Source organism: Dromaius novaehollandiae, chromosome 11 (genome assembly GCF_036370855.1).
Source record: "Dromaius novaehollandiae isolate bDroNov1 chromosome 11, bDroNov1.hap1, whole genome shotgun sequence".
Lineage (NCBI taxonomy): Eukaryota > Metazoa > Chordata > Aves > Casuariiformes > Dromaiidae > Dromaius > Dromaius novaehollandiae.
In genome coordinates this window covers 10,217,895-10,232,790 of record NC_088108.1, presented here as the reverse complement: position 1 = coordinate 10,232,790, position 14,896 = coordinate 10,217,895, and the positions used below count along the sequence as shown (strand labels likewise).

General features: G+C 40.0%; 1 protein-coding gene across 6 annotated transcripts in view; it reads right to left on the bottom strand.

Moving 5' to 3' along the window:
• IL1RAPL2 (interleukin 1 receptor accessory protein like 2) overlaps window positions 1-14,896 on the bottom strand; it is a 401,853-nt gene that overhangs the window by 171,986 nt on the left and 214,971 nt on the right. For all 6 annotated transcript variants that reach the window (XM_064518225.1, XM_026123130.2, XM_026123131.2 and 3 more), the window contains 2 exons: window positions 8,348-8,534; window positions 2,210-2,363 (listed from right to left, as the gene is read on the bottom strand). In XM_064518225.1, the coding sequence (XP_064374295.1) occupies window positions 2,210-2,363; window positions 8,348-8,534 (341 nt within the window). The remainder of the gene's footprint in view (window positions 1-2,209; window positions 2,364-8,347; window positions 8,535-14,896) is intronic.

Genomic DNA, 14,896 nt, shown 5'->3' with positions numbered 1-14,896 from the left:
CACGTACTGAGTGCTGCGTCCAGTTGTGGGACCCCTGGTATGACAGAGACATGGGACACTGGAGCAAGTCCAGCAAAGTGCCAAAGAAGATTAAGGGAGCGGGTGCATCTGTCATACGATGAGGCTGAGACAGCTGGGACTGTTAAGCCTAGAGAAGAGAAGACTCAGGGGGATCTTATCAATGTGTATAAATATCTGATCAGAGAGTGTAAAGAATTGAGGGAAGTGTATGAGCTTTCTTTGACCCATCCACAAGGACCAAAAGCTACTTGGAAATAAAATTCACAAACTGAAACAAAACAAAAACAGAAGAAACTCTGTAAAACACAAAGCTGTAAGATAACATTTCTAAGTGGTTCAATCTATTAAATTTATAGCTCTTATCCATATAGTCAGGTTGTCATCTGCAGAAACTTACTAGCCTATTGCAGATATCTAAAGAGATTCAAACAGCAAACATAAAATTAAACATGTCTCCCAAACACTTAAAATTGGGAAAAGGTATTTGGTTAAAAATCATCTACTGTTTATGTAAATGAAGATGATTTCTTTTTTCCTGCTGTGCTATTTGCTGCTGTGTGTCTAACACTGATTATGTAACATACTAACATATGTGGCTTTTGTAAATTAAACAAAATTTAATTTAATATGAATTGTACACCAAATTACAATGCTAACAGTCTCTTCATTCTCAAGTATTTTGCAAAAAAAGAACACTATAATATTCCATATTTACATATTAAATAATTCAGGTTATAAACATTTTAATAGAACAAATAACTCCAACATCTACTACAGTTAGTTTAGCACAAATACATTAAATGGTGAAGTATGAATATACCCGAGTGTTCAAATAATGAAGATAAGATATGAGTTCTTGCAAGGTCATGGTGAGAGAGAGAGAACAGAGTATCTGTTATCTACAGAATATCCATCATGTGGAATTGAATTAGATGCACCTAATTTCACTTCATCAAACTTATTTCATATTCAGGTTGAAGACCAGCATGCTACCTAGGATAGCAACTATTCACAAGGTAGGTATTACATCTTCATTTGACAGGTTTGGGGTCAGGTAGGTCAAACCAATACTTTAGAGATCTGTCCATGGTCAAAAATGGACAACAAAGAATCACATGATATATGAGTCTGACACTCAGGGAAAAGAACTCATTTAAAATGAGGAATTATGATAAGAAAAGACAAATGGATTTCGCTTACAATAAAGGGAACAATTGTATTTCAAGAACACATTAGAAATATCATATAGACTAATGCAGTTTGATATAAGAAAGTGAAATTCCACTTATCTTATCACTGCTTCAAGCAGGACTCCATTTCGATCAATATGCCGAAACACAGATGGGAAAACACCTAACCATTTGTTTGTACGGTTTTGCGTGAAAGACTGAAACCCCCCCAACCTGTTTTCAGATATTTGGAAAGTTCCACAGACACTGAAAGCAAAATAATAATTATAAATGTCATACTCTACAGTGGAACGTAAAAGAATCAGGAATATACAGGTAGGTAGTACTTTTCTAGCCATTCATTTCTGTTACCTGACAGAAAGAGACAGAAACGTACTGTTGATTAGTGGATACTCCATGAACTCAGAAACACATGTACTATGTATGACCTCCCGGGAAGCAGACCGCTTTCCCCCTAATGGTCAAACATTCCTAGCTTCATTCTAGGAACACGTTGTGCCACACTCTTCACTGAGAACAACCCCTAGACTAAAGAAGTTAATTATCACAAATTAAATCAAAGATAAAAATATGGAACAATCATATGAAAAAATAAATTAATGACTCATCCAGGATGACTCTTTTGGCTGAGTTTTATTCTGGAACAAACCTTACCAGAAGTCTGTTTTAAAGGTTTAGCCAACCTTCCCTCAGATTAGCATGGAAGATGGGACCAAACCAGGGTCTGAATTCTTCCACCATATAGGGAAGACTTAGGTCTGTTCTACCTTTTGCTTTATAACTAGCATTTCCATGTTTCGTACAGAGCAAATGGCAGAAGAGGTCTGCAGTGGAATTTTACAGCAATTTGATCTTCATCTCCCCCAGCTTGGGACTGCTTGTCTCTTGGGATTTGGTTTGGACTCACTTCTATCAAATACATTTGATGATATGTGCAAGCCACTTCTATTTCTTTTAAAACTCAATTTTTTCTACTTGCATACAACAAAGATTCTTACCAGTAACCTTCAGTTCAGTTGTTCGTCGTATAAGCTTGCCTTCAAACTTCAGTTCACAGGTATAATTTCCTCCATCTTCTTCCTGGACCTCTTGTATTAAGAGAGTATTTCCCTTCTGAACTACAATGCTTCTCCACATTTTTGGCTTACATTCCTGCAGAAAAAAATGAAATGCCAAAATTACCCAGCTTGTACAACAAAAGACAGTGCAGTTTGTCCAGATTTTCAGCACTATACACAAGTAAACAACAATCTCAATATATTTTGCAATATATCTTGCAATTCAATTCCAGATATAATTTTAGATAGCATGGAGATCTAAAACTGGGATTAATTTGAAGAGACTGCATGTAAAATTAAACAGAAATGTTTTTAAGGTACAAGAGCTCGCACCATATCACATGGGCCATGTTTCATATGCGGTACCCTGAAGCAATGGTGAAGTATCTTCTCTTTTCGTGACGAACAACTGCCAAGATGTTTATTTTACTTTAGGATAGATCACTAAAATATACCTTCTGTTTGAAGGAAGTATAGAAAATGTCTGTTAAGAATTAGCCTGAAGGCAAACTTTACATAGTTTCAGGCTAGAACCATTTACCAACACAAAAAAACAGGAAGAATAATAGTAGTTTTGTGAGCAAGAGAATTCAGGAAGCCTGGTTTCCTCTGTTCCTGTGTCTCCTCATTGGCTTCTCTGGCTCCTGATGAGGTGTGAGCTCTGATTCAGTCTTTTCCCATGACTGGGCCCTTTGTAGCATCCCACTCCCATGTGGGTCCTCTGACTGGGTACATGGTAGTGATGGTCTGCAGCTCTCTCTGACTTCCCCAGGCAGACCTCCGCTGTTATTCAGCAAATCTAGGATCACCCTCCTGAATTACGGTCCTACTGGAACATCTTTGGAAGCTGCTTGACCCTTCTATAAAGTGTGTGATTCAGTGAACCCCAAGTGCAAGAAGCAGCTCTGCCCTCCCTCACGTTGCCCTTGCAGGCAGACCAGTCACTGGCCACCCTAACGGTACCCATGATTGAACACCTTTTGACCACTCTGGCATGAAAGTATGGGCACAATCTGATCCTTGTCTCTTTAAAACTGTACTTTAGGATTATATGTGTATTGTCTCTCAATAACTTCAACATCAAGTCTGTTCAGTCTGCAAAGAAAATCAGGGTTTCTCTCAAACATCAAATACTGCTGACAATTCTGCAGGCTCTGGTTAATTCTGCAGCCCAGAGCACACAAAGCAACACAATTACGGGCCAAAGAATCTTTAAATGCTGCTCTATTCCCTCTCTCAGGGTGGCAACACAGAAAAAGCTCTCAGATTGCAAGTGACAATCTTGCATCAGCTACAGCAGGCTCAACAATTTCAGAGATTCATGTAAAAAGTCAGCCCATACCTATGCCCCATTTTCTGTTCTTGTCTGCAACAGCAGGGTTGGAAATAGAGCAAACAAAATAGAACAAAGCCCTCTCTTAAAAAGCAACCAAACAAGAAAGCATGCTGATTCGCATAGATATTCTGTAAGAGAGCAAGTGATCAGAATGGCACAAATATAATTTTTTTCCTGGGAATCCACCAATGTTCCAAATCCACAATGTCAGTTTCTAAATTAAATGATAATAATAAGGAAGAAAAAAGATGGGATGGTAAGCTTTTGGCCTTGCACCTGAAATTTGAGGACCAAATTGCCTAATAGGCCAAATTTTAGTCAGTTACAATGTGGTCAGATTCTGAATACTGAAACTGCAATTTCTTTGCATGTCCCTGAGTGTTCAGTTATCTTTCCGACTCCAAAGTATGGTTGTAAGGAAAGCATATTTGGGTCTTGCATGTGAACTTTAGTTAACGCTGATGCAAGAGAATGAACAGAAACCAGATCCCTGTCTGCTGCGCTAAGAGGAATCACAGCTTATTTTTGTGACTGTATTAGACTAACATGGCTCGAGAGCTCCTGAGCAGGAAAGTGCCATCATGCCCTTTCTGATTTGCACTCAATTTTTAGTCCTGTTCAAAGGTGTGATGTAACTGCATCAACCACCTGCTTGGAGTAACCGAATCTGAACACTGGGCAAAGACTACCATGCACTTCCGTTCAATCTTAACTTAGAAGGAAGAAAATGCCCAAAATACACAAAGCAAGCATATTTCAGATATGCAGCCTTTCAGCACAGTACTGAAAGACCCTATATGCTACCACTTTTATATCTGATATTTTATTTTGAAAACTATGGGAGTGAAGAGATTAAAAATCTCCACTTTTATATACTTTATATTTTTATATTCTACTTGTTTTTAATAAGGAGGTTGAAATCTTTACTACTCTAGAGATTAATGATTTAGCACAAAACCAATGCTTGCACATAGTGCAGCTTTACAGTGAGGAATTGTTCTATTGGAACTGTATCACTGATTCCCTAATTGTTTCTTTTCTTGTCCACTTAGAACATTTCATTTTAAAAATGATTTATAAGCCTTTCTCTTGAATTTTAGCTAATTAATCTTCTTCTATTGACTACATGGACTTTTGAAATACATGTTGATAATGCCTGTTTAATTCTGCCTGTTTTTTCACAGACTAGTTCAACCTGCAAAACTGAAAGCCAAAAAGAAGGAAGGCAAAGAATCATAATAATTTTTATTTTAAGCAACGAAAAGATCAATAAACAAACCATACAGAAAATCTAACTAGTCTTCATATTCTGGAGACAATCTAGATTTTCCTATCAGAGGTCTGCTAATTGTAAGTGCCAAGGTATATGATGGTTGCTCATTTAACCAGTTTATTGTTCTTTTCTGCTTTTGTGCCATGTTTAACTGATGGGAGAATCTGAAAGTTTCCTTTTCCTAGCCTATTTTCCTTAGACATCTAAAATATGTTTTTTTTTCCCAATAACTAGGTTGTGCATTATTACACTTCTTTTTCTCTTCCTTGACATTTTAAGTGGCAGCACCTCAACAACTCTAGTTTTTGTAGGGTAGATAACAACTACCTGTCCTTCACCTGCCATTCTGGCAGCTTGCACAGCCGTTCCCTCAACCCAGTAATAGCAAAGAGGTGGTGGAGATGTATTAAGGCTCTACTTTCTAGATGTAATACACTTTTTTTCCACTGCCAGTTGATTTTTCATGAAACTTCTCTTACTCTTAATTCCTGTTCATTCAATCTCGCCTTGACATATACATTTATTTCAAAATAATCCTTATTCTCCTTGTCAAAACAGTTCTAACAGGCCTAATGGATCTTGTGAACAATAATAATGGAATTATTTGTGGAAATCTTTAAAACCAGGTATTTTATACAGTATAATTCTAGCCATAAGTGAAATCCACACTATTGTTAAAACAAATCCTGATAGCAAATGTTTTATCACTACCTATTGGGTGTGCATGTAGAAATCTATTCATGCCTAATTATTTTAAGAGCATGTTTAACTTGCAGCTAACTCCCTCTAAATATACGCAATTATTGGCGCTGATTTGTTAATCCCCCCACAGAGAGAACTCTTCCGGAAGCGGGCTGAGCTCGGCATGCAGTGGGCTTGCCGCGTTAATGCCTCGTGTGACGGCAGTTCATTGGCCATAAGTCCAAATTCCCAGACTATCAAGGGGCTGGCAGGATCTCTCGTGGCCACAAGGATTTCTCTTTTCAGTCAAAGTTATAAAGAAGGAACCCAATGGACTTCCTCATATTTATTTGTCTACTATCCTATTTTGGACAACTTATGCTGTCCCACTGGATAAAGATCTTCACTAAATACTCTACATAATGAAAAGCAACTGCCCTCCGAATGCCTCTGCAGCAGATTTACATGGGAAGATGGCTGATGACACCTTCATGTATAGGTCACGCTCGAAGACTGAGGATCCAGTGTGCTGTGTCTGAAACACATGCCTGCCTCAGGAAGTGAGGGTCACATCCTAAACCAGAGGATCACCTTAGAGTATTCACCGGGAGCTGGGACCTGCTTTTTGTTATATACATTGCCTCACGCAGCACAATCTGAAGTGCCACAGTGTGGTTTCCAGGGGTTATCACGGTATTCATCATATCATCTTGAAATTCAAGTAATTATCTCATTATAAATGAACTTATACTTTTTTGTAGAGATGAATTTCTATTAACACTTAGTATCATAATAAGCTTTAGAATATTTTTGAAAACCCCAGACCACGAATAGGTTTCTAGGGATAACCCGGCATATATACCTTCTGCATAACATTAATATTGACATTTCAAATTACTGAGCTTCCTGACTCAAGTCTGATAACACAGATGTTATCTAGAAATTGAACTTTCTAGATAACAGGTGTTATCTAGAAATTGATAGCTCTTTATTGTTAATTATGAATAAGGAGGTATACATAGTAGGTTATTCCATTAATGTCCCTTTTCATTATCAAACCAGACTAAAGGTTGTCAACTTCGATTGACTTGCAGTTATCATCAAACAACAATATCAGTTCTGCTCAATTCCATCATGGCAATGACCTGTCAGTCAGCTGTCACACTCCAGGCTGGTGTCACACAGCCTGTGTGGGGAACCCACACAACGTAGGGGTTTAGGGAACAAAGACCTTTCCTTTCCTATTTTTGGTCAGCACAAGGCGTCAATGACTTGGGGTTGTACCTGCATTTTCCTTAGACCGATTTCTACTCCGTGACAGCTGAAGATTACTCCTGCCAGGTTATTTTTGTAGCGTGCTCTTGCAGAATCAAAGAGATCTTCAGATCTCTTTGCAGAAAGGAGATCTTCCATGATGTGGTGTTCAGCAATACATAGATAGATAAGGCAAGAAACAGTATAACCCTAGTACCTTCTTTTTAAAGATTTCAGACTTCACTGAATACATGTATTTTATGCATGAACAACACTGAAGATATCCACACATATGCTGAGAGAAACAGCTTTGATGGCTAAAAGAAAAACCTTGCGTATCTAACAGTGAGTTATGGCACATTTTGTTAGTATAAACTAGAACATGTGAGATTTCACTAAAAAAATATAAACAGATAATAACTTCTAAAAGTGTTCTTTTCTGATGCATCCTGCTGAAGAGTAAAAAATCTGTAGCTCTGCACGTATTACTTATTTCATCGAAAATAACCATTTTCAAAGAATGTTATCAAGGTTGCCCAATCAAGACCTCAAAACTTAGCATTTAACTGCTTTGTACATTATTGCCTTTATTACCTGAACCCGGTGTGTCCTAAACTCACCCTCCCGGATTTCTTCATTCTAGCGATCCACACCCCATCTTCCAATAACCCCTTCAAGCTTTTCCTCTTGCCCCAACATTTATTGTTCCCTCCAAGTCTCAGCTTTCTATCCCTTTCCATTGTCTCCTCCTATCTCCTAATAAACCAGGGCTTTTCAAATATCGGACTCCAGTTCAGATCCAGGCAATAAGTAAAATTTGCCAAGACCTGCCTATGATCTTGGTACCTGACGTCTTGCCTGACACCCCTCATTTTAATCATTCTCCTAGCCCCTTGTGCAGCTAGGGCAACACATCACCACTGTATCTGCTACCGAAAGCGGTGTGTGGCACCAGAGGCCTTGGTGAAGGTACAGCCAGCACAGTTACCTGCTGAGTAATAAATTACCTAACAGACCTCAGTAAAATTACCCAGTGAGCCTCAGCAAAAGTAAATGTATCTCTGTGAAATCAGACAGCAGGCTTTAGTAAAAATTAGCAGGCCTTGGCGAAATTACCCAATGGACCTCATGAAAACTAATTAGTGAGCCCTACTGAACCTGGTGGTGTTGATGCCACTTTGGCTCTGTTTCAGGTTGCCTCCCTTTGTTTCTACTACGGTATGAGGTAAGGACACATCCCACCAAGGCGGAAACTGTGGTACAGATGCACAGCGATGTGGAAGCATGGTTAGAGGAATCATGTTAACCTTCTGCATCAGTTAGAACAGCCTCACTGATAGGGATTTCTGTTGGTCAATGACTACGCTGGATAATTTTGCCTATCCTTTGGTTTACTTCTGTAATACTGGGAGAACATCCTCCATACCAGTCACAAACGGCTCAAGGCTCAGAAAAGGCCATTTCCAAGCCTCTGACTGAAAGCACTGGCAGCTTTTTAGTTTCAGTATGACAGCAATCACACAGCGATAGTTACCTTGTACCATACCACGTCCGGCTCTTGATTGGCTGTTTTGTAATCTTCAATATCAGGGCAGGAGATTGTCTTTCTTTTAGTGATTTCTGATTTTTCCAGATATCTGATCTTGCTGTTGTAGCAAAGACCAGATTCATTCTCAGCTACCGTCAAGGACATGGACACCTTCATGCAATAGGTTGAGTTTCTGCAGGGACAGAAAGATGTTTTCATTTATCTTACTTCCTTTTTACCATGTTTCTTTCAGCACCGTAAGTTTCTTCATCAGGCTCTCATCTTCACGAACACTTCGGGGACACATTCAAATACTGACTGTCATATCACACACTTCCAGCACCGAGGAAGTGCTAGAAGATGTAAAGACTCATTCCTGGTTTACTGTGAAGAACCCTGTAGCAAGTGTGTTGACAAGTGATCTAACCCAGCGTGGCAGCTCTTACAAGATCGTAAGTCCACAAGCACTGGGACCTATTGCCACCTCAAATGTGTAGGTCAGGATGTACTGATTCATCATACTCCTGCTTCCTATACACGCTACAGACACTCCTCTCCCTCCGCCTCACCCACCTTCAGGAGATGTCACTGCAGCATGCAGTACTTCATGACTGAGAAGGCGGCTTATACTGTCCTGTGCTATACATTAAAGCGCATCATGGAGAAAGAATTCCTCCCCCCGAAGGAAATGCCAAATACAATCCTACAGCGTACAACATGCAGGAAGTCAGACTGTGTGGTTACACTGACACACTTTGGCCTTAAAATCCTGAAAAATATAATCCCTTAACTCTTAAAACCACTCTGTATTCTATCACCAGAGAACTCTGATAGGGTTAAATCCAGAAGACTGTATTGTGAGCCGTCCAAATCCAGATTTTCTTAGTCTTCTCAATATCAGGGTAGAATAAATACAACCAACCCAGCCTCCATGCCTCACAATCATGAAAACAGGGTTAAATTAAAATCCTCTCAGACTCACATCTCTAACATAGCTACCAGAGACACAATAAAAGCTCAAACTGGTATTTGTCATGGTGTTACTGTAAAGCTTTGCACAGGATTGTTGCAACCCAAACTGTCAGCTTCTGGTCTTCATTAGGCGTGATGGCTAACAGAGACCTTTAAAAGCAAACTACAAAGTACAAGTGACAGTATAATGAAGCCCTTCCTCCCATCAAGCATCATTTTGTCATTTTAATTGGCTATGCCATAACCAAAAAAGCCTGGAGTAAAACTGAGATGCTGGGTGGTTTCTCCCATCAAAGGGAGGTGAGGCGAGCTCTTGCAGAAGGTATTACCACTTTGCTACTGCTTCTTCCGCAGCAGCTCTGCTGCAATTAGGTTTAGCTGAGGTAAGAGGGTGCCACTGCAGACAAAAATTGCCCCATGCATCTGGAAAAGGATCTGCCAGTCAAACCTAGACACTAATGATACCGGATGCTTAATCCCTCCAATTAAACTCATGACAATGCTTTTAATTGCAAAAAAAATCCAACATACTTCCTAACAAATCTTTCTGATACATCATTTCAGCAACAACATGTCACCCCATCAAGGGAGTGTAGTTAGGAAGAAAATAAAAAGGTCTGCAGGGACACTTCATCACAACTCTAAGCTTCATGCTAAACAAATGGTGACAAAACATGGCACAAATGGCTTCTTGTTAGAGGTGAGCCATGAGCACATATTTGTACAAGGGAAGGGAAGGTCGTTTCTGAGGCAATCCTCAGAAACCTCCAATTTTCAGCATCATCTGAGTTACAAATTCAACAGAACCGCACAAAACACCAGGTTCCTGATGCAGGTGCTGACACAGCCTTCTGCAGTGTTACAGCAGGCCTATTACTCCCATTTTTAAAAGGAAAACTGAGGCACAGAGAGATACAAGGAGAGCAGGATAGGTTATAGAGCTGAAGTCACCTTTCAAATTTCACATTAGCACTAGCTCAGCTCTTTTGCCTTCCCACTGTCCACATGAACAACACATGCCATCTCAGCAGATACGACAGGAAGGACTGAATTTGCCACAGACGCCCCCTTCCCACTCCCTCCTGTTCTAAGTGTCACATGCACATTAATGTCATGAATTCAGTGGACATTTTCCCTGTCCCCCATCTTAAAGGGGAAAGGCTCTTTTTGCACTCTGCTAGGTCCTGTTTCAGTTGAGAGCCTATAAAAAAGTCACATCTTCACAAACTATATAAATCACATTATGGTACCCGAAACAAAAGTTTCTTGACTAAAAAAGTCATTTTAAGGGGCTTTTCACTTTTGAAAAGTGCACCCTTTTTTGTAGGAAGAAAGAAATCGTATTTGGAGAATTTTAATGCTTTCTAGTAGAGCACCAGAAATCCACAAAATATGGATAAAATCACTCTGCATAGTCAATAGTGCTCTGCACTTACTATTTATTAACTTTCCTGAAGCACTACGGGTATTACTGAGTGCAAATCAGGTCACATGCTCTCCGTCCTAATGATCCAGGCCGACCAAGAATAATGCCTCTGAATAGCTGTCCATTACTCGGTGTTATTTAATAGCACTGTATTTTCTGCTAACAATCTTGCATTATTTAGATTGAATTTTGAACAGTGCTGGAGGCTAGTTCTATTTAAAATGCTTCCTGGAACCACATCCTAAAAATGTAGTATTCTTTTCATTAGTTACAATTAGAATTGAGTAGAATTGAGAAAACTAAGTGCCTTGTGAGAACCGTCACTTTTGTTCACACTCCATGACCAGGACAATAAATTCATTCAGGCTCATGATGAAGAAAGTCCTCATGAAGCCAACAGCAAGAGACTTGAAAGCCTTCTGAATGCTTTTTCATCAGCCACTTGCATTAGCTCTGCTGCTAGCAATTCAAAAAGGGTAACTCTGCAATTGCAGATCTACTGTCTGAAGCCACAGCCCTCCTTTAATCCACTGAGTTACCTTTTGGTCTTGTGCAAAATGATAAAAGCAGTTTGGTCAACCTCATTGTTTTTCTCAGCTTTGAAGCAAAAACCTGGGAGCCTCTGGTTATAGAAGACTTGAGCCATTCCTCTTTGACTTTGGCTAAGTATTCAGCAGGATGATACAGATTTCATCAATCGGTCCTCTGCGCAGGTGGTGAGTCTGTGGTTAGCTTTTTCTTGGAGACTCCCATGGTTACTGCTTTTCTATCAGCTGAGATGATATGGAAGAAAGCTTCCTAAAAAGAGACACTCTCTATGTTTCAACCAGACAATTCCCATCGCATTTGTCTTATGTTCATTCTACCTTGCATTTGAGATCCATCGCTCACCTCCTTAATGGAGGCATCCCTATGTTCATTTTATGTGGGGATTTGTAGATGGAACAATGAATTTTCCTATGCAGCAAGAAACTTGTAATTTGAACTGGAATTTGGAGAAATATGCACCTTCCGTTTCACTGACGCATGGCAACAGGCCCTCTCTCCTCTCTTGCGTGACCTGTGGCATAACGGGATCTCTGGGAGGTGACAGCTTGAGTCAGAAGTCAGGGAGGGGATCGCAGAGCAGTTGCCAGCCACCACCGCGTTCTGCAACACCCGCAGAAGCAGACAGGACAATCATGGTGCAGGCCACCTTGGAGGTCACTGCAGTCAGACTTACCTCCAGAGGCTCTAGGAAGCCCATACAGCTGCTGTGCTAGGACTGATCTACCTCTTTCTTCCTTTCTAATGGCTTTCAGGACCTCCATGTCCTCAAGGGCTCTCCTCAACGAGCTGCATTTGAGTTGTTTTCGGTAAGGGTCCTTTTTCTTTTTGGTAAGGACGTGTAGACTGACTGGCATGAATCCTACATTCATTGCTTTCCTCTTCTGCTTTCAAGAGCGAACAAATGGTGTATTACCCAGAATTATAAAATGGAAGCCCCACTTCTGTTTTCAATATATGGTCATGGAGCTTGGCATGGGGAGGTCAGTGCTCCCAGCAGTTTGGAGACTGGCAGGAAAGGTTTATATGACCACATTTAATGAAAGGGGCTGGAACACACAAAGAACAACAGGACCAACAAAACTAAGCAACTTGCATCTGCTATCATAGCTGATGAGGGAAACGAACAAAAAGGAAATAAGTTCCAGGGAGATGGGGAAGATGCTGGAAGGTCTGTGGTAGTGATCTCAGCATCACTGGAATAGGAAAGAAGAGCTGCACATAAATAGAGAGTACTGGTGACTACATGCAGCCCAAACGAACCAAGACCTGTCAGACTGCAGACAAGCTACATGTAAAGCAAATAAGCCCATGAGTTTGAAAGTGGGTCTTTTAATGATTTTTCTTTTCTGAAAGGGTTCCAAACCATCCATTCTCCAGCAGAGTCAACTTCCAACAGTTTCAATTTGTAAAAGAGGTAGCAGTGGTCATATGGGGAACGGCAAGAAGGAAGAAAAAAAAGAATTATTCTGCAGTTCAGAGAAAAAAATTTACTCTTATATTTTCACACTGAAACTAAGATTTGTAATTCTCTATTTCAAGGGACTACTGCAAAACTGGGCTTAATCTCTGGAGTGGATATGTGAGGAAGGATTTAGCTTTGCCAGAGTTCAAAAAGCAGTTTTCCTTTGTTCTGGTGGCAAGGCATTTGCAATCCCCAGGCCACCTAAAACTGGCTGTGAACCACAAATCAAAACCAGTTTAGAAACCAACAGAAAAACACAGGCAAAACCAAGGGAGTCTAACAGGTCTCAAAACAAAATCAAGCAAAATTGTGAGTTTGGCTTGACTTCGAAGCAAAGACATGAGGGACAAAAAGGAGGAAACAGAGAAAGGGATAGGAAAGAAATTTGAAATGGAAGTGGCAATCCCAAAATAATTTTTCATCTAGTTTTAGATTCAACACAATTTATCAGCCCTAAGGCTGAAACAAATAAGAGGAAATATTCATGACTTTGACAAAACTGTTTTTCTTTGGCATTTGTGGTTCTACCAGTGAGGGTGGTTTGTTAGAGAAGTCAAGTAAAACAATTTTGCATCCAGCAGGCAAGGAACCTCCCCTCCCACCCCCCATTTATTGACATTTCTTAAAAGAGAAAGAGTAAGGAGGAGGTAAAGTGGTTGAGTATTTTGTATGTACTAGTTTGAAAAGACCTCACAATTTGAATTGCATACTTATACATGAGGATTTGCACTGTTTTTCCTTGTGTTTTCCCTGGCACGCAGGTTCAGTTTTCAATAGGTGTCCATTTCTTTAACTACATTAAAGTTGTAAGACTACAACGTGATGGTAGATCCAAAAACCAGGAAGAGTATTTATCAAAGCTGTGCTCAGGAAAACCCAGCTCAGCCTTAGATCTCTCCCAATTGACCTAACACTCTGCCTGCCTGTTTTAATGAGTTTTTCACTGCTCACTGAAACACTGATTGCAAGAATGTGGAAGCTAACCCTTACATTCGTCTTTGTTGGTGCCAAATTGAAGATACAACAGGAACAACAATGCCAATCATCTTTGCCCATCTCAAGGTTCAGAGAAATTAATCCACTACCAACTGCTATAGGTATGTACTTCTGTTATCAGCTTTCAGACCCAATCCAGCAGTTGGTTGTTTTCCTCTGCTTTCATAAGAATTTCAGACATTCATTCCAGTCTAAATTTCACACTTCATATAATCATTGCCAAGCAGCTTCATGAGTATCTGAGGTTGTTTCACCCCATTCTATGAGGTCATGGTTTGGTGATCTGTTTAAAGAAAAAATGAGTAATTTTATTATCAGTGGTGTTTCAGATCACACAGACACAGCATCTTTCCTCCAAACAAGTTAGTTATTACTATCTGCCCAGGTTTCACTCAGGTTCCTCTATGACTACCACTGCTGCCTGTTTGCAGTCATTGTCTGGAAGAGGTCAAACTCTCACACATGATACAGATCATTCTGAGAGGTTACAAATCACAGCTGCATTCAAAATTTTGGGATTACCCTGTCTGCTGCATTATTCTCTTCTGATCAGTTTGTCAAATGAAAGGGCAATACCTGAAGAAGAGCAATTCGACAGATGGTTGACGCGACTGCAGCTCCTTACTGAGCCATAAGCCACAAAGCGCTGTGAGTCCGTGCCTCCACTGCTGTGTCACCTGGGCTTGGTGCAACCCCAAACACTCCTGTCTTGTAGTCTGCTTGCTCGCTTTCTTTTACAACTGTAATTCTAAACCCAACTCCTATGTATAGTGAGGAAAAATCCTAATCCCACATTATCCTTCCATTAATGTCTGACTGACTTTCAAGATCCTACTAGTAAAAGAAAACAGCATCACAAAAGTATGATCTCAGAAAATTAAGCGTGGGATGCTAGAGCAGTAACACTTCACAAATCCACTGTTCTTTCATTACTTCTGCTTTCTCTGAGCCTCTAATAGAGACCTGTGTTGTGAATCCAGATGGAGGTGCCATTTAAGTCTCCATTCGTTCAAGCAGAAAAAGTATTCATGCTGAGCTAACCCATGATTCTTTAAGAATTTTTAGTCCTACTGCACTTTCTTCTGCCTAAGATTTAATCACTACGCAAGATTCACTGGAAACAAAATGACAATTTCAGCTTGAATAAAAC